Genomic DNA, 19,647 nt, shown 5'->3' with positions numbered 1-19,647 from the left:
ATTTTGTTTATACCCCTATCATTGTCAAGACTAGGACTTCGAAGGTTCTTTAAACAACAAATGGCTGGTATTTTTCTTTTGGTAACCCTAATTTCTATTCCTTTTCATCAAATACATTCTCACACTACAGCAGTAAAAGTTCAATACAAGTGTAAGGAACAGGCAGAGTTGGGGCCCAGGGTGTACTGGAACCAGAAAAAACGAAACCTTGTTAACCATTTTACAAAGGTATGTAAATATGCAAATGGTCTTTAAAGACCTGTGAAAAACTCGGGCGTGCCGGAGATAAGACTCCAGACATTGCCCAGCCGAGCCCAGAGCAGCTCGAGCTGCAGCAGCCCGGGCCGAGACACATGAGGGGGGGGGGGAGTCGGGGGCTGAAGCCCTTTTAGCCCGATGGGCGTTGAGCGCCTGTTACCAAAACATGAGCTCCCTAGAGTGCACCTGTCTGTTTTCTCTCCAGCCCTTGCAGCCTCAGGGGTAACTACAAACAAAGACACCAGGTACTGTGAGGTGGGAAGCTGCTTTCCCAAGCCCTTTGGCTCTCTGGGTGGACATGGAGGACCAATAGCGCCCCATCTCCCGTCAGGTGGTTAGGTTTGACTTCGCTATAATGCACCATATTTACCACAGTTGCAATAAAGATGTGACTGTCCAGCCTGGGCTGCAAGTTAATTGTGATGATACAAAACGAAAAATCTCAAAATATATAAATAAGTGAAGAGTAAAATATGAAAACCAAATATTAAAAATGAGGCAATAAAATGGTATGGTACAAATGGATTGATAAATCGGAGTGACAGACAGTAAATGCCTGTCTATATTTAATTTTCACAAACACCAGAACACTCCTGAAAGGGGAGAAAACAAAACACAAAATAAGCATGGTTCTTGTAAACGGTTAGATGGTGTGCACGGCGTTTGCAAACTTGTAGCATTTGTGATCAGCAATACCTTGCTTGAAAATGGAGGAAGATAATGCTTGTACGAAAAAGGAGTTACTTTGTTACAGAATTGCAAATGTAAGCACTCACTAGCCTACTTGATCAAGAACAATGAAAACACACCACAACAAGAACAAACGCAGTAAAATACAGCGCAGTTGAAACTGAACAACCAAATAGGGAGTGTCTTGGCGGCGTTTGGCAATGTAGAGTAACATGTCAGGTTAGATCTACCCAGCACCTGGTGTAGGATTATGTGGTCCCTCAAACTTTTAACAAGAATGGGGATGGAGGGTGTTCTGCTGACTCCTAGCGGCTCCACACTGAGAGGGACCAGCTTTAATGAGGAAAGGGGACAGATTGCAGAGTGATGCACAATAAGACACATAGTGTACTAGCCCCCCTGCACATAAGGGCCTCACACTGGGCCGCTGACGCCTTTCTCTAGTCCACTAGAGTGTAGGTGAACCTAGTGTTCGGACTCCGCACCCTCCAAGAAGGGTTTAAAAATTCACAAAGCAATGATAGTCGGTTTGGGGTTGGAGTGTGCTGTCCAGGTAGAGCCACAAATGCTCACCTTAGCGTGCAGCTGTTGCTACTTGGGGGTGTGCTCCCCTGATCTCTTGAGAAGCACAGAGAGCTTCTAGACACTGTGTCCTTATTTCTGGCCTTTTTGGACTGGTTGAGGGCTTCAACAGAGGCCAGGAGCAAGGCAGAAATTCAGCATTCTTTTAGGCTCATTCGCAGGTAAGGAAGGGAAAACAGGAACCACTCAACTCCTTGTTCTGGAAGCACTTAAGTAGCAGTGCCCATGCAGACAGGTGCAATGCAGGAGTCTCTGAAAGAATTAATATAACTTAAAATGGGCTAGGGGTAGGAATTAGATACTCCCCACTCTCTGAGGATGTTCTGGAGTTCCCGTATGTATACAGAAATGTACACTTTCTATGTAATTCTTCCCATAACTAGTCATGAATTAGGAGCTATTTGCTATAGGGTAGCACTGCTCCCATTGCAAGTTTTATCAGGATTTTATTGTGCTTTGTATTGTTCTTATGATTGCACTTTTTCTATTATTTGTATTTTTAATTGCCCACTTTTACTGTGACGTCTTTTATGGCTATATTAGCCGAATAATGTATATTGATGATGGAGAGGTATAGAGGTGGGCGAGCCACTGAAGGCTCTTGCCTGAAACCTGGCACTAGCTCAGCTGGAGGTCCCGTTGTAACCTCGAGCCCATAACGAGCCAAGATTTAATGTGGCTTCTGCCATCCACCTTCACTCCACCCCTGTGCACAAAGAGGTAAAAACAAAGCATTAACATTGTAGGTATAAAGGAGAGACAATTGGATAGCCACTGAGTGGCTGATTTGTACAATGTGAAAGCAGAAAACCCTGGTTCTGCTCACTCTGTTAATTTGAGGGCTAACACACCTCTCTATTCAGGGCTGTCTGGAAGACAGTGTTCGATAAGATGGAGGGGGATCTCAAACTTTTATTTCCATGCTGTGTGTTTTAGGTAGAACCCACAGACCGAGTGAGTCAATCCTTTAACTTTGAAACTTCTAACCAACCAGTTGGGGGAAGGGGTTTGCCTCTCCATAAGTGCTTTGAAGAAGGGCATCTCATTTTTCGTGTGGTTATAGTGTGTTACGCGACTATTTTTTTTTACCACACTTCTATGTTTCCATTGCCTATGAACAAGTGTTATTACCGACCAGTTGTGCCAGCTACCTCACTGAGCCATAGTGCATGCTTTTTTGCAGACAGTAAACATTGTATCTAATTCGTTTGCGATGGCATGCTTTGTACAGAAAAGGCAATTTGAAGTAATTTGGAAAAAATCGCAAAAGAAACTTCGATTCTACTCAGAAATGTCCTATAACTACCCTACGTGTATAAGACAGACGGCCGCGCCATTAACCTGCTGGTCGGGTTCTCTGTGGCGGAGGCGCATTTTGCCCCAAGGGGCAGCCAGATCTCGAAGGGGTCGAACATGTTCTGGTATGATAAGATTGCGCAGCACGCACTCCGTCTGGCAGGGAACGTGCGTCGGAACGTGAACCACGTCGTTTTGCCAGAGGGGCCGACGTCGAGGTCACGCTAACTCAGCCCAGCTGCACGACCTCTTCACCGCAGCACGCGGCTGCTCTCTCCAGGGGGTGCTGCTGGGCTAGGATAGCTGCAGGCTCGAGCGGCCTGCATCTGCCGCGCGCCCGACCAGGCCCGTCACTGGAACTGTTCTGTGGTGACCCGAGTTCAGTACTTAGCTGCCTCGCCCCCCCAAGGCACCCAATGCCCTGAAGTTAAAACACGATTTGCAAGTGTCTTTTCTTTTTTATATCGAGCCACGATTTGCTGATTTTCTTTTTATACTTTTATGTGAGCTAGTAGTTTTATTTATTCTGTGTTGTGTGTTCGCTTTTCATGTGCAATCCTTTTAGAACGGCCGCCTGACCCTCGTGTATCTCGTCAGGCGGAAGTGCTCAGTGAAGCACAGAGCTATGCCTCCTGCTCATTGCTTATTTATTTATTTATTCAAAGTTTTATATAGCGCGAACAAGATCCTTACAGATATCAGAGCGCTTCACAATGACAGGGTAGGGGCAGTAGGAGTGAGCAGAGATAATGGAAGCAGAATAATAGTCACTGACATGGTATGATAATAATAACATACATAAAACATATCAATATACAAACAGGTAAACAAGTAATATAAGACGGCACCAGTCATTGATCCCACTACAGAGGTGTTCAGGTACACCTTGGGTGTGTGGATGGCTTATACCAATGACTTAGTGTAGAGAGAACACTGAGTGGGGGCATCGGGAGAGTGAATCAGTAACCCAAAGTGTATCATATATTGGTCGGTATTAAGAGAGTAGCGTAATAATGTCCCCCATCAAGTAGAAGTATAGTGCCAAAGGACCAGGTGAACAGAGATACAGAGCAATGCAGAGTCTCTGATCCAGCACCTATAAGGTTCAGGAGATCTTGGCCAGAAGGATGGTTTTCACCTCTTTCTTGAAGAGTGCAGTGGAGGAGATAAGCCTGGTTTCAGGAGGGAGCGCATTCCAGATCCTGGGTGCCATTCCTGAGAAGGAGCGCTTGTATGTTTTCTCTTTCCGGAATCTACGAGGTTTCAGGAGTAGATTTTTTGTACTTCTATTGGATCTCGAACCTCCTGATATAGACAACTTTTGAGCGAGGTAGTTGGGTGCATTGTGGTGCACGGCCGCGTGTGTCATAACTGCAATTTTTAGCTGTATTCTAGCTTCAAAAGGCAGCCATTTTAAAGACTTTAAGTCTGGGGATATATGCGAGTGTTTTCTTGAGCCAGTAATGAGTCTCGCGGCAGCGTTCAGGGAGGCTCTTAAGGGTGCTGTTGTGGATAGCGGGAGTCCGCTGAGGGCCACAATTCCGTAGTCTATTCGAGGGATGACTAGAGCTTGTACAGCAGTTTGGAAGTCTTCGGCAGGGAGGAAAGGTTTAATTTTCCTCAGTGTGTTGATTTGGAAATTAGCTCCTTTTGTGGCTTTGCTAACGTGCTGCTGCATGTTGAGCTTGGCGTCGAGTGTGATGCCTAGGGATTTCGCCGAATCCACGATGGTAGGTTGGACATTGAGTGCTGTTAGATTATTGAGCCAGGTTTGGGTGGTGGAAATTTTCGCCGGGGGTGAGATGAGTAGAAACTCAGTTTTCAGAGCATTTAGTTTGAGGTGATTATCGGCCAGCCAAGACTGAGTGTTAATAAGTGTGGAGTTCAGATGTTTGATATCTTCCGGGGACTGTAGCTTTAGGTAAAGTTGTGTGTCGTCGGCGTACATATGGAATTGGACATTGGAAGCTTGGAGCAAGGTGGCGAGCGGTTCCATGACGAGGTTGAACAGTGTGGGGGAGAGGGAGGATCCTTGTGGGACACCTAGATCTGCAGGCACAGGTGTAGATAGCACATTGTCGATCTTGAACTTCTGAGACCGGTTGTGAAGGAAGGACGAAAACCATTTGAGAACAGTTCCCGATAGACCCATTCTAGTGCTTAGCAGCTCCAGCAAGTTCTCATGTTTGACCTGGCTTAAATGGGAAGGTACTGTCCGGTACTGAATACCTGAGACACTTCTTTCATTTGAAAGGGAGAATATCACCACTTCTCAACACTGCTACAATACATTTAAAGGGGGGTTTTAATTGGGATAAAAAAACTCGGGGGTCTCTCAAAGGGGCGTGGTCAACCGAATTAAGGGCGTAGTTTAAAGCACATAAGCTAAAAATCTGTGCTTAGTTAGCATAGTGTGCCGCCCGACTTGTATTTTGCAGTTTCTGTCATTACATCCAGATATGATACAGGTAACATACCTACAACAAGTCAGGACTATTAGCTTTGTCAGTGGTTGTTAGTTGCATGAGATAAATGAGCAGCAACAATGGCTTGTATATAATATTGAAAACGCTTCCACTTAAAGCCCTGGTGACCCACCACAATGTTGCTGCTCCTGGGTTTCAAACAGAGAAGGGAAAGCCAGAGAGAAAATGACTCTCTTTAAAGGATTTTCCTTCCCCCTACATCGCTTATCTGGCATGATGTCAGGGCGTAACTTCTCCACTAGTGAGCAGTGTGAGCAGCTCACATCCATGTTCCTGCTGAAGTCGAGTCCGGAAAAAACGGACCGCCTGTGCCAAGGCACAAAACAGAGCCCGATAGAGACCCGTTTCGAGGCCTCCTTAAAAAAAACCTGCTGGTGCTCAGACCCGGCCCAGTTAAAGCCCTGAGTACCAGCACTTCTCAGGAACAAACAAGTACTCAATAGGGAGTAGCAGCACTTCTGTATTTCCATTTAAAGCACTGCAGTCATGCTTCATTATAGCCGACAGTCTGTTGAATCACTCTGGTGGCACAATGCTTAATCGCTTTGTAATATGAAACCCTCTTATTTTACCGTGCTCTCTGGAAAGTTTTACAGAATATTCACCCAACTAACAGGCACACACGATCACGACTTAACAAAAACTTTTACTACTTACCATCTCAAATCTATTCCCATCATTCTATCCGTACTCTAATCTCAACTAAACATACAAGAAATCAAGAGCACAAACTTAATAAAACTAATGCAGAAAGGAAAGGGGATTCAATGATTAATCTACTAACTATTAACCTCTAATCGTGGCTTCCGGAGTAGCATGCTACTTTACGAAAAGCGCTTCAACGCCTCGTCAGGGTAGTAAGCACTATATAAATACAATTTACAATCATAACACCATCGCAAGCTCATGCTCCCCCGATTGAGCCCGCCTTCTCCCACCCCATTCCAATGCACCATTTGATTGACATGGGCCTCTTGTAGATCTAGTGTAGTACTTATGCGCCTGCATCACGATAGCTGTACAGTTTGTAAAGCCTGTGCCAACGTTCTTGCATTGTATTTAATAATGTGCACCACTGAATCTGTCTAGAGCGGTGTGCTTGGCCTTGCCATCCTTCACCCATATTACTGTAGCTTTACTGTTTTTAAACATTCAGTGCTGATGTGCCAATTCTGCACTGCCCCGCGTTTCAATTCTCTTTTCCTCCTGGCCCCATGCACCCGTCAAGCTGATCCTACACTTCCCACTGTCTTGCGTCGCTTATTCTGTATCATTCCCACTCTTCAATAAAGCTGTCCATTTACACCCTGTGCCACAGACCCATGCCTCTGGACTCCGTTGTTTCACATTGTTCACCCACACATCCATGATCAATGCACAGGATGCTAGTTGGTCGAGGCCTGGCTGGGTTGGCCAGCAATCCTACCAATCATGCTTGCCTTCATCAACGTATGGTTGCCTTTGAGCCCATTCAAGTCTACCCACTTGGTCCCTGACAATCATCACTTTACCCTCCCACTGCACTGCCTCACAATGTATCCTCCCTAATCCAGCAGAAGATACATTTTCTTGGGAACTGTATAGGAAGGTTTACGAAGACCTCATTCTACGATACTCAACCTAACTCAAAACAATCATGCTTTACTCCCCTTCCAAACTCACTACTGGGAGGCGCTTTCCTCATTGTCTCACTGGACAACACCTCTTCAGTTGCAGCCTTCGCACCATTAGCCAGACAGACTCCTGAATGCTTCAGCTGCATGCACTGGAATTGATAAGTGTGTGGGTCACCACTACTGGGGTCCACTCCACCCATTTGTATGAGCTTGTTCTATGGGGTCCCCACTCCGGTCTGTGATGCCTCACTGTCCCCATCTCCTTCCATGGGTGGAAGTACACTCTTTCACCACCAACTCCTTGCTTTCTGGCTTTACTTTGACTATTTCTGCAGGCAGATCACATTGAAAAAAATTACAGCAGAAATATGCTGTCCCAGCATCTACAGGGTGGGCCTGACCTGGCATTTTGGCATTTTCCTACGCTATTGGCTTCCAGAGTAGCGTGCTACTCGCCAATAAAGCGTCTCAACACCCCATCAGGGTTACAAGCGCTATATAAATGCAAACCTTTTCCCTTTTCTACCCCTCCCCAACCCAAATAACTGACTAACATATCCACCACTAAAATTACTTTCATGTTTCACCATACTTATTCAACACTAATCCGGATGGGTTCCAGAGTAGCGTGCTACTTGCGCTTCAAAACCCCATCAGGGGTAGCAAGCGCTATATAAATACAAACCTCTTTCCCTCTTCTATCCCGCCACCTACCCTTCTCTACCCAAATAACTGAATAACATATCCACTACTCAAATTACTTCATATTTTACTATACTAATTTTCAACACTAATCCTTAATGGGTTCCGGAGTGGCGTGCTACTCGCCAGAAAAGCAATTCAACACCCATCAGGGGTAACAAGTGCTATATGAATGCAAACCTTTCTTCCCCTTTTATCCCTCCGATATCCTTCTCACTCTACATAACTGAATAATATCCACCACTGAAATTACTTTATATTTCAACATATTAATTCACCACTAATCCTTTATGGGCTTCCTGAATAGCGTGCGTCAACAAGTGCTATATAAATACAAACCTCTTTCCTCCTCTATCCTTCTGCTATCATTCCCAATCCAAATAACTGACTAATCCTATCCACCACTTAAAATGTACTTGCATGTTTCACTATACTAATTCAACACTAATCATCTATGGGTCCCGAAGTAGCGTGCTGCTCGCCGAAAAAGCGCTTCAACACCTCGTATGGGGTAGTAAGCGATATATAAATGCAATTACAATACAGTACAATACAATGTTTTATTTATTTATTTTATTTAACCCTTTAGGTGCTGCCGTCGGCCAACGGTCGTCACGGGCACTACCTCCCCAGTGCTGCGTGCGACCGCTGGACGTCCAGTTCAGCACTGGATAATGGACAGCGCAGCACTGGGGAGGTTTGTTTACTAGCTCCTAAGGTGTTAAAGATTTTTATGTAGCGCTGGCTAGACCCGAAGGTATCAGAGCGCTTTACATAAGATTCCACATAGTTGCAAACTTGCATCAGTTACATATTACCAATGATACCAGTAAAAACATTTAAGGAGCATAGAAGAAAAGGAAAATGGAGTGAGAAGGGTAAGGGCGTATGGGAGAAAGGGGTAGGGTATAGATACAACGGAGAGACGAAGGGAAAGTCCGCCCAAGATCCGGCCGGGTAGATGATGTCTGAGGGGGAATCCACAGCCATCTCCTCTTCAGCTATCGGGTAGCTCCACCGCGCATCGGTCAGATAGCTAGGTCTCAACAGAAAAACATTAAAGGGATAAAAGGCAAGAAGAAGGGAGCGTAGAGGAGGTAGGGTGAAGGGGTAGGAGGGGTATACGACAGAGAGACGAAGGAACGTCTGCCCAATGTCCAGCTGGGTAGGTGACGGCTGAGAGGGGGATCCACAGCCCGTTTCCTCTTCAGTTAACAGGTAGCTCCACCAGGCATTGGTCAAATGGCAGGGTCTCCACCGTCGAGGGAAAGTTCGAAGAGTACATGTGCTAGAGGGAGAGCAGGATCAAGGTCAGGTGAGGGATGTGGTTAAGATCAGGTCGATGACCAGTTCTGTTAGCTAGGAGTGGTGGAGCATCGTGGAGAGACCAACTGAGGCGGCCGTCTTGAGGTCAGGCAAGGGGGTTGTGACCTTGGTGTTAAGTTCAGTCGGTCCCCAAAATTCTTAATGACTTAATGCTGTCCTGACCATACTCATGTGGCCCCACTGGAGGTATGGATGGCAGTGTGGGGCTGGCTTGAACATTTTTGTGAGGGTTGATTTTTCGTTTTCCAGCCCGGCCCTGCCAACAGGTGAGCAGTGGGTCTTTGCCTACCAACAGAAAGAGTTTGAAGATAGACCGACTTGTGGCACTGCAACTGGCTTGACCCTTCGGGCACCACATATTCAAGAATGAAGCAGACCAGCCTTCAAGTGAAGCCCTAGAAAGATTTCTTTGTTGGACGGCCACTTGACACAAGAAGTAAAAAGAGCCTGCATTGGGACTGAAGAGGGAGGGAAAGCTAAGGACAGCGTCAGCCAATATACCACAAGGATATGAGATGAACTGTCGCAAGAGAGCAAAGGCTTGGCAGTACATGAAAGCTACTTTGTAAAATTCTAAAATGAAGGCTGGGTCTAATTTAAAGGCTAAAGAGACATAAAAAACACATCCCTCTCATCTCACAAAGCTCTTCTATTAAGGAGCAGATCGTACAGGGTCCACACTACTGAATAACTCTAAAAACCAGCTAGGCGATTCAAAAACTAACACCAGAGTCCTCTATGAGCAAATCACAGCATGCACCAGCGCGTTGAACGTGCCTTGTGGCTGAATGAAAGGAACCCTGTATTAGGAACTTTTGTCAGAAGCCTTCGTAAAATCTACATGTCATACGAATACGAACAACGTATTAACTTTGGATGCCAAGGGCTAAGCAGCTCCTGTTACATGCAGCTGCTTCCTTGACACCAGCTATAGGTCCACCTTGGAGCAAACTGACAAGCAGACCATGTGGAACAAGAATCGACTTGACAATACAACAGTGAGTCTGCTCCTGGAAAATCCTTCATGGAGGGCAAACAGGGACCGCTTGGAGATGGTGGGCTAGGGGTCTAGCCAAGAGCGGAGGATGGGTGAGATCCAAGATTTTATGAACAGGAGATAACTTAATGGTTTCGTGTGAACATAAACTACTTAAAACAAAATATTACAACAGAGCCATAATAGGCAGAAAACGTGTTTTCGTGCTATTCCTGATGTGTCAATAAAGAAAACATTATTTTGAAAACCAAGACTGCATACCTTTTGAAGAAAAGGACATTAAGCAAAAAAAATACATTTTGTGCACGTTTTTAGGTGGGGGAAGCATGTCTTGGTATTGTAAAAGCAACTACCAAAGTAGTGGTATCAGCAGGAGACCTGGATTCCTTGTGATATTCCTCACGATGGCCTTCCCAGGGCACCAACCTTTAGTCTCTGGATCTTCCCTATGCTCTTCTACTAACTACGGCAATGTAGGGCATTGCTTTTGGTGAGTAGAACAGAGGCTTCGTATACAAAGCGAGGGAACTACCCAACATGAGAGGACTTATAGGACTTTGAGCTTCAGAGATTCCTAAAATGAAGCCCTGTCATTATTTGTAACCTGGAAAACTGCTGGCGCTGTGGCCAGAACCTAGCCATGACAATAGTAGGAGGATGCCCGGCGCACATTTGAGTTGATGGCAATAAATGGTGATCCAGGATGCCTGCCTCTTACCGCTATCCACCTGGAGTTGGAAGAATCATCGCGTCCAGAGCCACCCGTCCGTCACAGTGGTTGGGGCGTCAGACTGCCGCTCAGCAGTTAAGGATTGACCTAATTTGCAGCGGTTGTGGTACCATGCTAACCTTGGCTCCTAATCAAGATCCACTGAAGGACTTCCCACATGTCGTCTTTTCCAAGGCAACTACCCTGGATCTGTCTCCCAATTGACTTCTTCTACATAATACTGAGCAAGACGGTGCTCAGACATGCCTATTCATCTTCCAGGCCAACCACACACCTGCTGTGTGCCTAATGACAGACCAGCCCTGTCCATCCAATCAATCACTCCATTCCTGTCACTGGAGAAAAGCAGGAGTAACCATGCCCTGCTGGACCATGTAAGCATGGCCAACTATGGGGATCAATATAAACAAACACACACAGTGCACTCACTGATGCCTCTCACTATTGGTGTCTAGTAAGTCTATACGTCACTTCCCTTTCTAGGTAACGACTCCCACCATGAGATAGTTTTTAACGTGATGACTTGCCTTACGTGCTATAAAGTGTCCACAAGGTAATATATTGCTGCTTTCCGAATCACCCAAATTAATACCTATTGACCTTCTGCAGAGAAGGATAAGTACATTTCTGGTGCCATATTTCGCTAGAACAATCATCCATATAAGCCTGAACTCAGTAATGCATGTTTAGTGGGGTGTGTGTGAAGCTCAGATGACTAACACAGTATTCAACTTTAGATCTACTTGTGAGTCGATCTATTCAACGTATGTGTTATTTGGCATTACATATTAAACATCAGTAATTTTCAAAAACCTTTAAAAACTCTCCAAGCTTGCATGCATATTTTCAAGATGGAATCTGTAGCTCCTATCGTCCTCCACTCCTTGCTCATCATGTACAACCACCTTCTTAGTGCTGGTAGGCGAGTAGGTCTGCTGTTCTTTGCCTGATCTTGTGTGCCATCTTAGTGCGGGCAGGCTAGTGTGTTTTTTACTGAGATATCACTAGACCCCCAGTGGGTTTTTTGCATGAGTAACTGCAAAGACCTCTGGCAATAGCATACATATTTTAACAGACCTGAAGCCTCTTGCCTGTCGAGGACTAGTGTTTAATGTCTAGGAGTAGGTGGCTGGGAAAGGAGTTTGGTTGCCTTTCCTGTTGTCAGTTCCCAAGCACACCTTGTGGCTAACTTTGCTGCTGTTTGCCAGAAGACTCCATTATCCGATTGCAGCATGATAGCCATCTGTGTCCTACAGATACAGGAGGGATCAAGGCTGGTAGTCGGGGACAGGGGATATTTAAACAACACTGGGTAATGCCAAAGGTGCATCATCCTATCAAGAATACAAACAGACTTGATCACTCGATATTGGGTTCTCGATTGCCCAATTCCAGGAAAACAGCTGCCCAGCGTAGCTGGAACCCACGTCATGTCCCTAAAATCTAACTGTCATGAAAGGTGGGTGAATTTAGATGAACATCGATTTTAATTACCTGTGATATATAAATCTATAAACAACCATTCATAGTGATGTTGCCTTTTTACATGTTACCCAGTATGAGCAGCTAAGTTTAGTAAAGAATGTCCTATTTTTTTGGGAGGGAATGTATAACAACCCTGGATTCTATCCTATAAAAGTACTCGAAAGCTTGATTTATCCAATACATATATCGCATAATTTAGTTGTTGTTTTGTAGTGGCTACTCTTTTAAGGTTATTTCATTTGATTAAATGCTAGAATTGACTATCTTAAAAAATCTCAAGGATGTTAAAGAGAGTTTTAAGTGGTGAGATTGACCCTGTAATCATATCTGTCTGAAGCTCATCTCCAATAAAATGGGGAGTTTGGTAGTTGCTTGATGTTTGGATCCCTGGAACAAAGTGTTTGAGGTCTGCCGTGGACCACTACTCTGAGCCTGGTCACCATAATCCAACATCTTGTAATAGAAATTGTTTTTGCTAGAACTGCATTAACTCTTTAAAATCATAATTTTTATTCCAAATCTGTAAAACAGCCAGGCTGCTCTGTTGGCCCTCGTATGTTCTAAATTAGATTATGGCAAAGTGGTTTACTGCAGCATTATTAAATCTTGTTTGGGATGCTTCAAATAGTTCGAAAGAACACACCACAAATGATGATAAACGGACCCACATGTAGCCATGCCACTCAAGTTCTGAAGAAACTATACTGACTATCAATCTATCCCTGATTTTAAAGATTTTATGTATAGTGTGAAAACCCGGTTTTGGACACGCCCCTCCTAACCTTCAAAATGCTGTATTTGGACCGAAATGTCTTGGCAAATGATTTTCTATGAAGGGACGGGCTCTGTAGAGCTCACATCATTACACCGCAGAAAGCTTCCATTTGGTTTCTTTTAGAAAATAATTAGAAACATGGCTCTTCCAAATGCTCCCAATACCAAGAGACTGTACGGGTGGATAAATGCTTTCTCAGTTTCCAAAGGTGGAGCAGTATCTGTGGCGGATGGTGAATGTGGCCTTGCTGCCAAGCCACGTGCAGAAGAGCACATGGCCATTTATAGTGGAGTTCTTTGCTAATAATCTCCATGGTGATGTGCTATCTGGTACTGTGTAGGATGACCAAGTTCCACTTGGGGTGGTCTGGTGGAGAGATGTACCTTTGCGCTCTATTCCTCTAAGCTCAAAACAGAAAAGCAGTCTACCCGTATAAGCCAGTTAAATGTAGTGCGTGCACGTATTACACCGTGGGCCTCTATTCCGTAACCATCAACCTTGTGACGCCATTTCCATCGCTCATCCTCTGTTGGGTGGAGCACAATGGTGGGACACATGTTTAACTCGCACATAGCAGACGTCTTGAGCCATAACCTACACCCCTTCCTGTCCTAACACACAAGCTGTGGTCCACTTCACTCCGTACCACACCTCACCTCAACTCACATGTCATGCTGTGGAGCCTCTCCCACATGACACGCCTCTTATTCCATGGCTCACCTTAGAACGCTCCCAACTTCTCGCACTATGTATGATGAGGTACGCTTCACTTTTCTCCTGATTAATCATTATTTCCCATTCTGTGGCACCCTTGCATATGAGTCTAAGTGAGGGAACCTACTATGAGGAGAAGCTCGTGAAAGTATTAACCGCGCGTCATCGCGGTGCGTTGGTTTCCAAAGTCTCAAGGTACTGTGTCCCGCAGTGTTTTGAAGTAGGATGTGGGACGGAATATAGCCTATGAGTGGGGGTGTGGAGTGCACATTTATTTTGTTACAACCCTAAGGGCCTGTGAACAGCCTTTCCGCTTCTTGAGAGTGGACTGTCAGAAGTGCATGCAAGCACATCTCACCAAGGAGTCTTGGCAGTTATAGGCCCCCTGTCCTTATTCTCTCATATAATTGTGTACATTGAGGCGCAAGGATTTGGAGTATGCCTGACTAGCTGTATAGAGCTGTAGTCCAAGAACCCTCCCAGCCCGAGAGCCACGCGCAGGCTTCAGGAAGTGGGATTTGAATGGATTATTCAAGTTTAGGTGGAAGTTGTGCCCTATCTCGCAGGAAACATTACTGGAGTGCTGCCATTGCAAGAAACACGAATACTTTCTCTAAAACCCAATCCACGGCTATTGTAAAGCTTGAAAAAACCTATATTTAAAGCGGTTTTCTGTGCCAAGGTTTATTTAGTATTGACTTCCGGTTTCTGACTTGATACTGTGCTTTGAAAAGTTTCTTAATGTGATTTAGTATATCAACAAATGGACATTAGCACTGTTTGTTGGTCTGACACAGTCGCTTTCTGTCGCACAATGCCGCCATGTCTCCGCTGAACTCTGGGTGAATCAGCGTTGTGCTCGTGAGTGCTTACATTTCTGGAGGCCTACAGGACCCTGAAGCTCATCTACGTAACTTGGCACGAGAGACCGCAAGGCGAATGCATTGAGTCCCCCACCTCAGTTTGTCCCTCAGCTCATGCACCATCTCTCTCATCATGCCACTGTTGCATCACACGCCCTCCTGCACCATGCCCACTCTGCAAACCATGCCCTCTTCAGCCCGAGGCTCTCTCACAGTATGTCCCCTTCACACCAGCCTTGGGAGCTTATCAGCTGTTTGTAGTCACAAAGGTCGCTTTAGCGTATGTCAATTATTAACATCTGCTTACCTGTCTGTTTTTACTGCCTCATCTTACTCTCTGCGTCACAGCTGGTCTCTGTCTAGAGTATCTCTGATCTGATTTGGTGCCTGCCTGCAGCACCTGCCTTGGTACCTGCCTTGGTTCTGTCCTGGTACTTGTCCCCCCTGCCAGTGCTCTGGTCTGCACCATGCTTCTGCAGTGGCTGGAATTCTTACTGGCTCTGTATTTCCTGCTGTTGTTCTGATCTAGTTCATGTCTATATTCCTGTCTCTAGCTGTGACTCAGTTCACACATGTATAGTCTCTGTCCCAGTTCTGGTCTTGTCCGTGTGCCTGCAGTTCTGCTCCGGCTTTGACCCAGTTTCTGTCTTTCTTGCTCCATGTCCACCATTTTGTTTTCTCTGTGAGCATTGCTCTTGATCTCACCTGGTTCTTTTGTCTCCACAGTGTTGATTTGGACCAGAGGATGAATCGCTTTGAGGAAGACTCTGAGGTGTACAAGATGATTCAGGAGAACCAGGAGACCCGTGCTCCTCCGCGACAGTCCAGCTCCTTCCGCCTGCTGCAGGCTGCTCTGGACACAGACTCCGGTATGACCGCTCATTGATCGGGGTCCTTATTGCCTAGTGCCTAGCAAAGGATGGATGACAGAGGGTGGATGTTCATAGGGTTGGCTCCAAGGATGAGTTGTTGGAATGATGGATGCCATGGGACTGGGCACCGAAGGATGGATGGCAAGGCACATGATGCTAGGCTGCTAGGGTCCCATATGCATGCCCACAGTACTGGTGTCCTGTGGAATGATACTATATTTATAGGGTCTAATGGCTGGAAACCAATGTACTGGGGTCCCAGGGAGGCTAACCAAGGTATAGGGACGCAGGAGTGGATACAATCTGGACCTCTAGAAATGGTTCCAATGTTACAGAAGTGGAGGCCCCAGAGGGGCTAGGCCAGATGCTTGGATATGCAGACATTGAATTATTATTACCTGGAACATGACTTTTGTGGTTATCTACTAAGATAATCAGATCCCATGCAAATCAGATCCCATGCATTATACCAAGGCACATGTGTGTTCAATGAGATATAACAAGGTACCGAGGGCCCAGGTATGGCTACCTTGGTATTGGACCACATAGGTGAAGACCAAGGTTTTGTGGTCCCAAGAAAGGATACCTGGGCATTGGGGTCCTAATTATAGTTATACCGGCACTGGAGTTGTAGGGGGGGATACCTATGCGCCAGGGTCCCAGAGATTGATACCAGGGCATTAAGATTGCAGGGATAATTATAGCGTCTCTGGTTCATGGGATACCAAACTACTGCAGTTCTGTGGAGGGATATCCTGGAACTGGGGTCCAAAGAATGAATTCCTTCATACTGGGGACCCTCGGATGAAAAGTAAGATACTGGGGCCCTAGGGATGGATCTGTGTACTGGGGGTTTCATTCATGGATACCACTATTATGGAATTCTAGCAGAAGATGGGTACTGTGGCCGTGGAGATGGGTGTGTTCCACAGCGTGTATCTGCATGGAGATGGTATTGGCTCTTATAAATCATGTAAAACCAGATAATTTAATTCATCTTTATGCAGACCACCATACTTGATCTAATGGTGTCCGGTTCTCTTTCTGCCTTTAATGCTTTTTAATGGGTCTAACATGCTTTATAACTACTCTTAATTCCACAATCCCCACTCCTCTTCAGAGCACTTGGGTACTGCGAATAACAGTCAGATCACACACAATGATGACATTGGAGAGGTGATCCTGTCATTACATACGGCCCACAATCATATAAGTCTGCAGAAAAGCAGACCAAGCCTTCAACTGAACACACACAGGTTTTGTATTTACACATTTTCTGCAATCAACACCGATTTGATCGTTTTCTAATCTAATTATAAATTTGACGCTAGAACACACAGATGTGATGCCAAATGATTCCTATTACTTGGAAAACTATACATATATGTGATCAGGGTTGCTTGTTAACTGAAACGCGTCATTCCTAAGTAAACCGTATGAAGAGATAATAAATCTTCCTGGAATACTTACTTGCTGCTTAGTGGTCCGTTATTCTGTGGTCCAAACGCCGTTTACAGAAGCTGCGAGGATGGATATATATATATATATATATATATATATATATATATATATATATATATATATATATATATATATATATATGTTAGACGGGGACCCTGAGGGTCGGCCGGGTACTGAGGGAGAGATCCCCGAGGGGGACCGTCTCCGGTGATCGTACAGACAAGTTACCTCCCTCCCCACAAACAGGCACCACACCAAGTCGAGTTCAATGCTTTATATAAGGTTCTTAAGGCAAGGATGTCAGCGATACAGGATATCTCGGACCCGGGGGTCCTCTCACTTCTAGTCTCTGTAGGGAAAGGGGGTAGCGGGACAGTCTTGGTACCGGATCGGTACAGGTAGTGGTAAGAGGCGAGCTCACAATCCTCGAGCTGGAGGGTCTGTGGATCGGGCCGCGGCAGCGCCAGCAGGCCAAGATGGTAGTCTCACAAGGCAGAGGGCCGCGGCAGCGCCAGCAGGCCAAGATGGTAGTCTCACAAGGCAGAGGGCCGCGGCAGCGCCAGCAGGCCAAGTCGATGGTTTCACGAGGCAGAGGGCCGCGGCAGCGCCAGCAGGCCAAGATGGTTGGTTTCACGAGGCAGAGGGCCGCGGCAGCGCCAGCAGGCCAAGATGGTTTCACTAGGCAGAGGGCCGCGGCAGCGCCAGCAGGCCAAGACGATGGTTTCACGAGGCAGAGGGCCGCGGCAGCGCCAGCAGGCCAGTCACGGATGAGTTCTTCTCGGGTCTCTCGACTCCAGGATACAACTGCCTTCCTGGTCTGGCACTGCCCCAGTTATAGGTCTGGTCCCCTTTGATGTCCGGACCCTCGCGCCTGGGGGCCGGGAGGTCCGGGATGAGGGAGTCCAGACACCCAGCAGGGGGGTGGAGCCAGCGCCCAGGGCGGCCGGGGGTGATCGACACCTGGCGGAGGGGAGCCGTTGACGATTCCTTCTCCCATTGATTTGCCAAGTGGTCACTCTGCCTCCTGGGGGGAGGTTGGTGCCCCGATGTCGGGGCCGGCCGGGCCCAGGGTTAGGGTCGAGTTGAGGCCACGCGGCCTCGTGCTGCAGTGCCCCAAGATGGCGGCCGGTTCGATGTCGTGGTGTGGATGGTGACCCGGGCCAGCTGGGTCCGGGGCTGGTGTCTTGTAGTGGAGGGATTGCAGGGTACTTCGGGTGGTCGTTTAGGGACTCTGGCTGGGGATGCAGGGAGAGCCAGGGTCCAGGTCCTACTGCGAGGAGGGGGGGCAGCCCGACCATGCGGCCTGTCCAACATGCGTCCCCCCCAGCTGAAGGCGGGGAGAGTCAGCCATCTTCCTGGGGACTCTCCTCGCTGAGGCGGAAAAAGCGTGACAGGCCGTCGGCGTTGGCGTGGTCCTGGCCTGGACGATGTTCCACCGTGAAGTCCATCCCCTGCAGGGAGATGGACCAACGTAGCAGCTTCGGGTTCTCCCCCCGCATTTGCATCAGCCATTGCAGGGGTCGGTGGTCTGTTTGCACCCGGAAGTGGGTGCCGAAGAGGTATGGCCGGAGCTTCTTGAGTGCCCAGACTACGGCGAAGGCCTCTCTCTCAATGGTGCTCCAGCGCTGTTCTCGGGGCAAGAGGCGTCTGCTGATGAAGACCACCGGATGGTCGACCCCTTCGGCGTTGAGTTGGGAGAGGACGGCCCCCACACCATGATCGGAGGCGTCCGTCTGTACAATGAATTCCCGGCTGTAGTCGGGAGCCTGGAGCACGGGGGCCGTGCACATGGCGGTCTTTAGTTTCTCGAAGGCCGATTGGCAGTCCAGGGTCCAGTTGACGGTTTTGGGGCCCTTTTTGGAGGTGAGCTCTGTGAGGGGCCCCACGATGCTGCCATAGTCCTTCACGAACCGCCGGTAGTATCCGGTGAGCCCCAGGAAGGCCCGGACCTCCGTTTGGGTCGTAGGGGGTTGCCAGGCCTGGATGGCAGCAATCTTGAGTTGGAGAGGAGCCACTAGCCCGCTTCCCACTTGGTGTCCCAGGTAGGTCACGGACCCTTGGCCAACCTGGCACTTGCTGGCCTTGATGGTGAGCCCGGCTTGCTGGAGGGCGTGTAGAACCTCCCGCAGGTGGCGGAGGTGGTCGGTCCACTGGTGGCTGTACACAGCAATGTCGTCCAGGTAGGCGGCGCTGAAGTCTTCCAGGCCCGCCAGTACCTGGTTTACCAGCCGTTGGAACGTGGCCGGGGCGTTTTTCATGCCGAAGGGCATGACTTTAAAGTGGTAGTGCCCGTCTGGGGTAGAGAAGGCGGATCGTTCTTGGGCCCGAGGGGTGAGGCCGATCTGCCAGTAGCCCGCTGTTAGGTCGAAGATGCTCAGGTAGCGGGCGGCCCCCATCCGGTCAATTAGCTCGTCGGCCCGGGGGATGGGATGAGCGTCGGTCCGGGTAACTGCATTCAGCCCCCGATAGTCCACGCAGAACCGGAGCTCCGGGGCAACGCCCGGGGCGGCCGCCTTGGGAACCAGGACGACTGGGCTTGCCCAGGGGCTGTCTGAGGGTTCGATCACTCCCAGGGTCAGCATTTTGGACACCTCGGTCTGGATGCAGGCTCGTACCCGGTCTGGTACGCGGTATGCCCGGTGTCGGATAGGAGGGCTGTCCCCGGTGTCCACATCGTGGAGGCACCAGGGGGTGACTCCGGGGGTGAGGGAGAACAGGGAGGCGAACCGCCTCAGGAGCGTTTGGCAGTCTTGGCGTTGCTCCGGGGACAGGGCCTCGGAGAGCTGGACCCCTT

At 47.7% G+C, this 19,647-nt stretch overlaps 1 protein-coding gene across 1 annotated transcript in view; it reads left to right on the top strand.

Moving 5' to 3' along the window:
• PDLIM2 (PDZ and LIM domain 2) overlaps positions 1-19,647 on the top strand; it is a 142,245-nt gene that overhangs the window by 98,576 nt on the left and 24,022 nt on the right. The window contains exon 7 of the mRNA XM_078666290.1: positions 15,247-15,389. Coding sequence (XP_078522416.1) covers positions 15,247-15,389 — 143 coding nt within the window. The remainder of the gene's footprint in view (positions 1-15,246; positions 15,390-19,647) is intronic.

The sequence above is a fragment of the Lissotriton helveticus genome, chromosome 11, assembly GCF_964261635.1.
Source record: "Lissotriton helveticus chromosome 11, aLisHel1.1, whole genome shotgun sequence".
Taxonomy (NCBI): Eukaryota; Metazoa; Chordata; class Amphibia; order Caudata; family Salamandridae; genus Lissotriton; species Lissotriton helveticus.
Note: the sequence above shows the minus strand (reverse complement) of the source record. Positions and strands in the feature narration are given on the sequence as shown.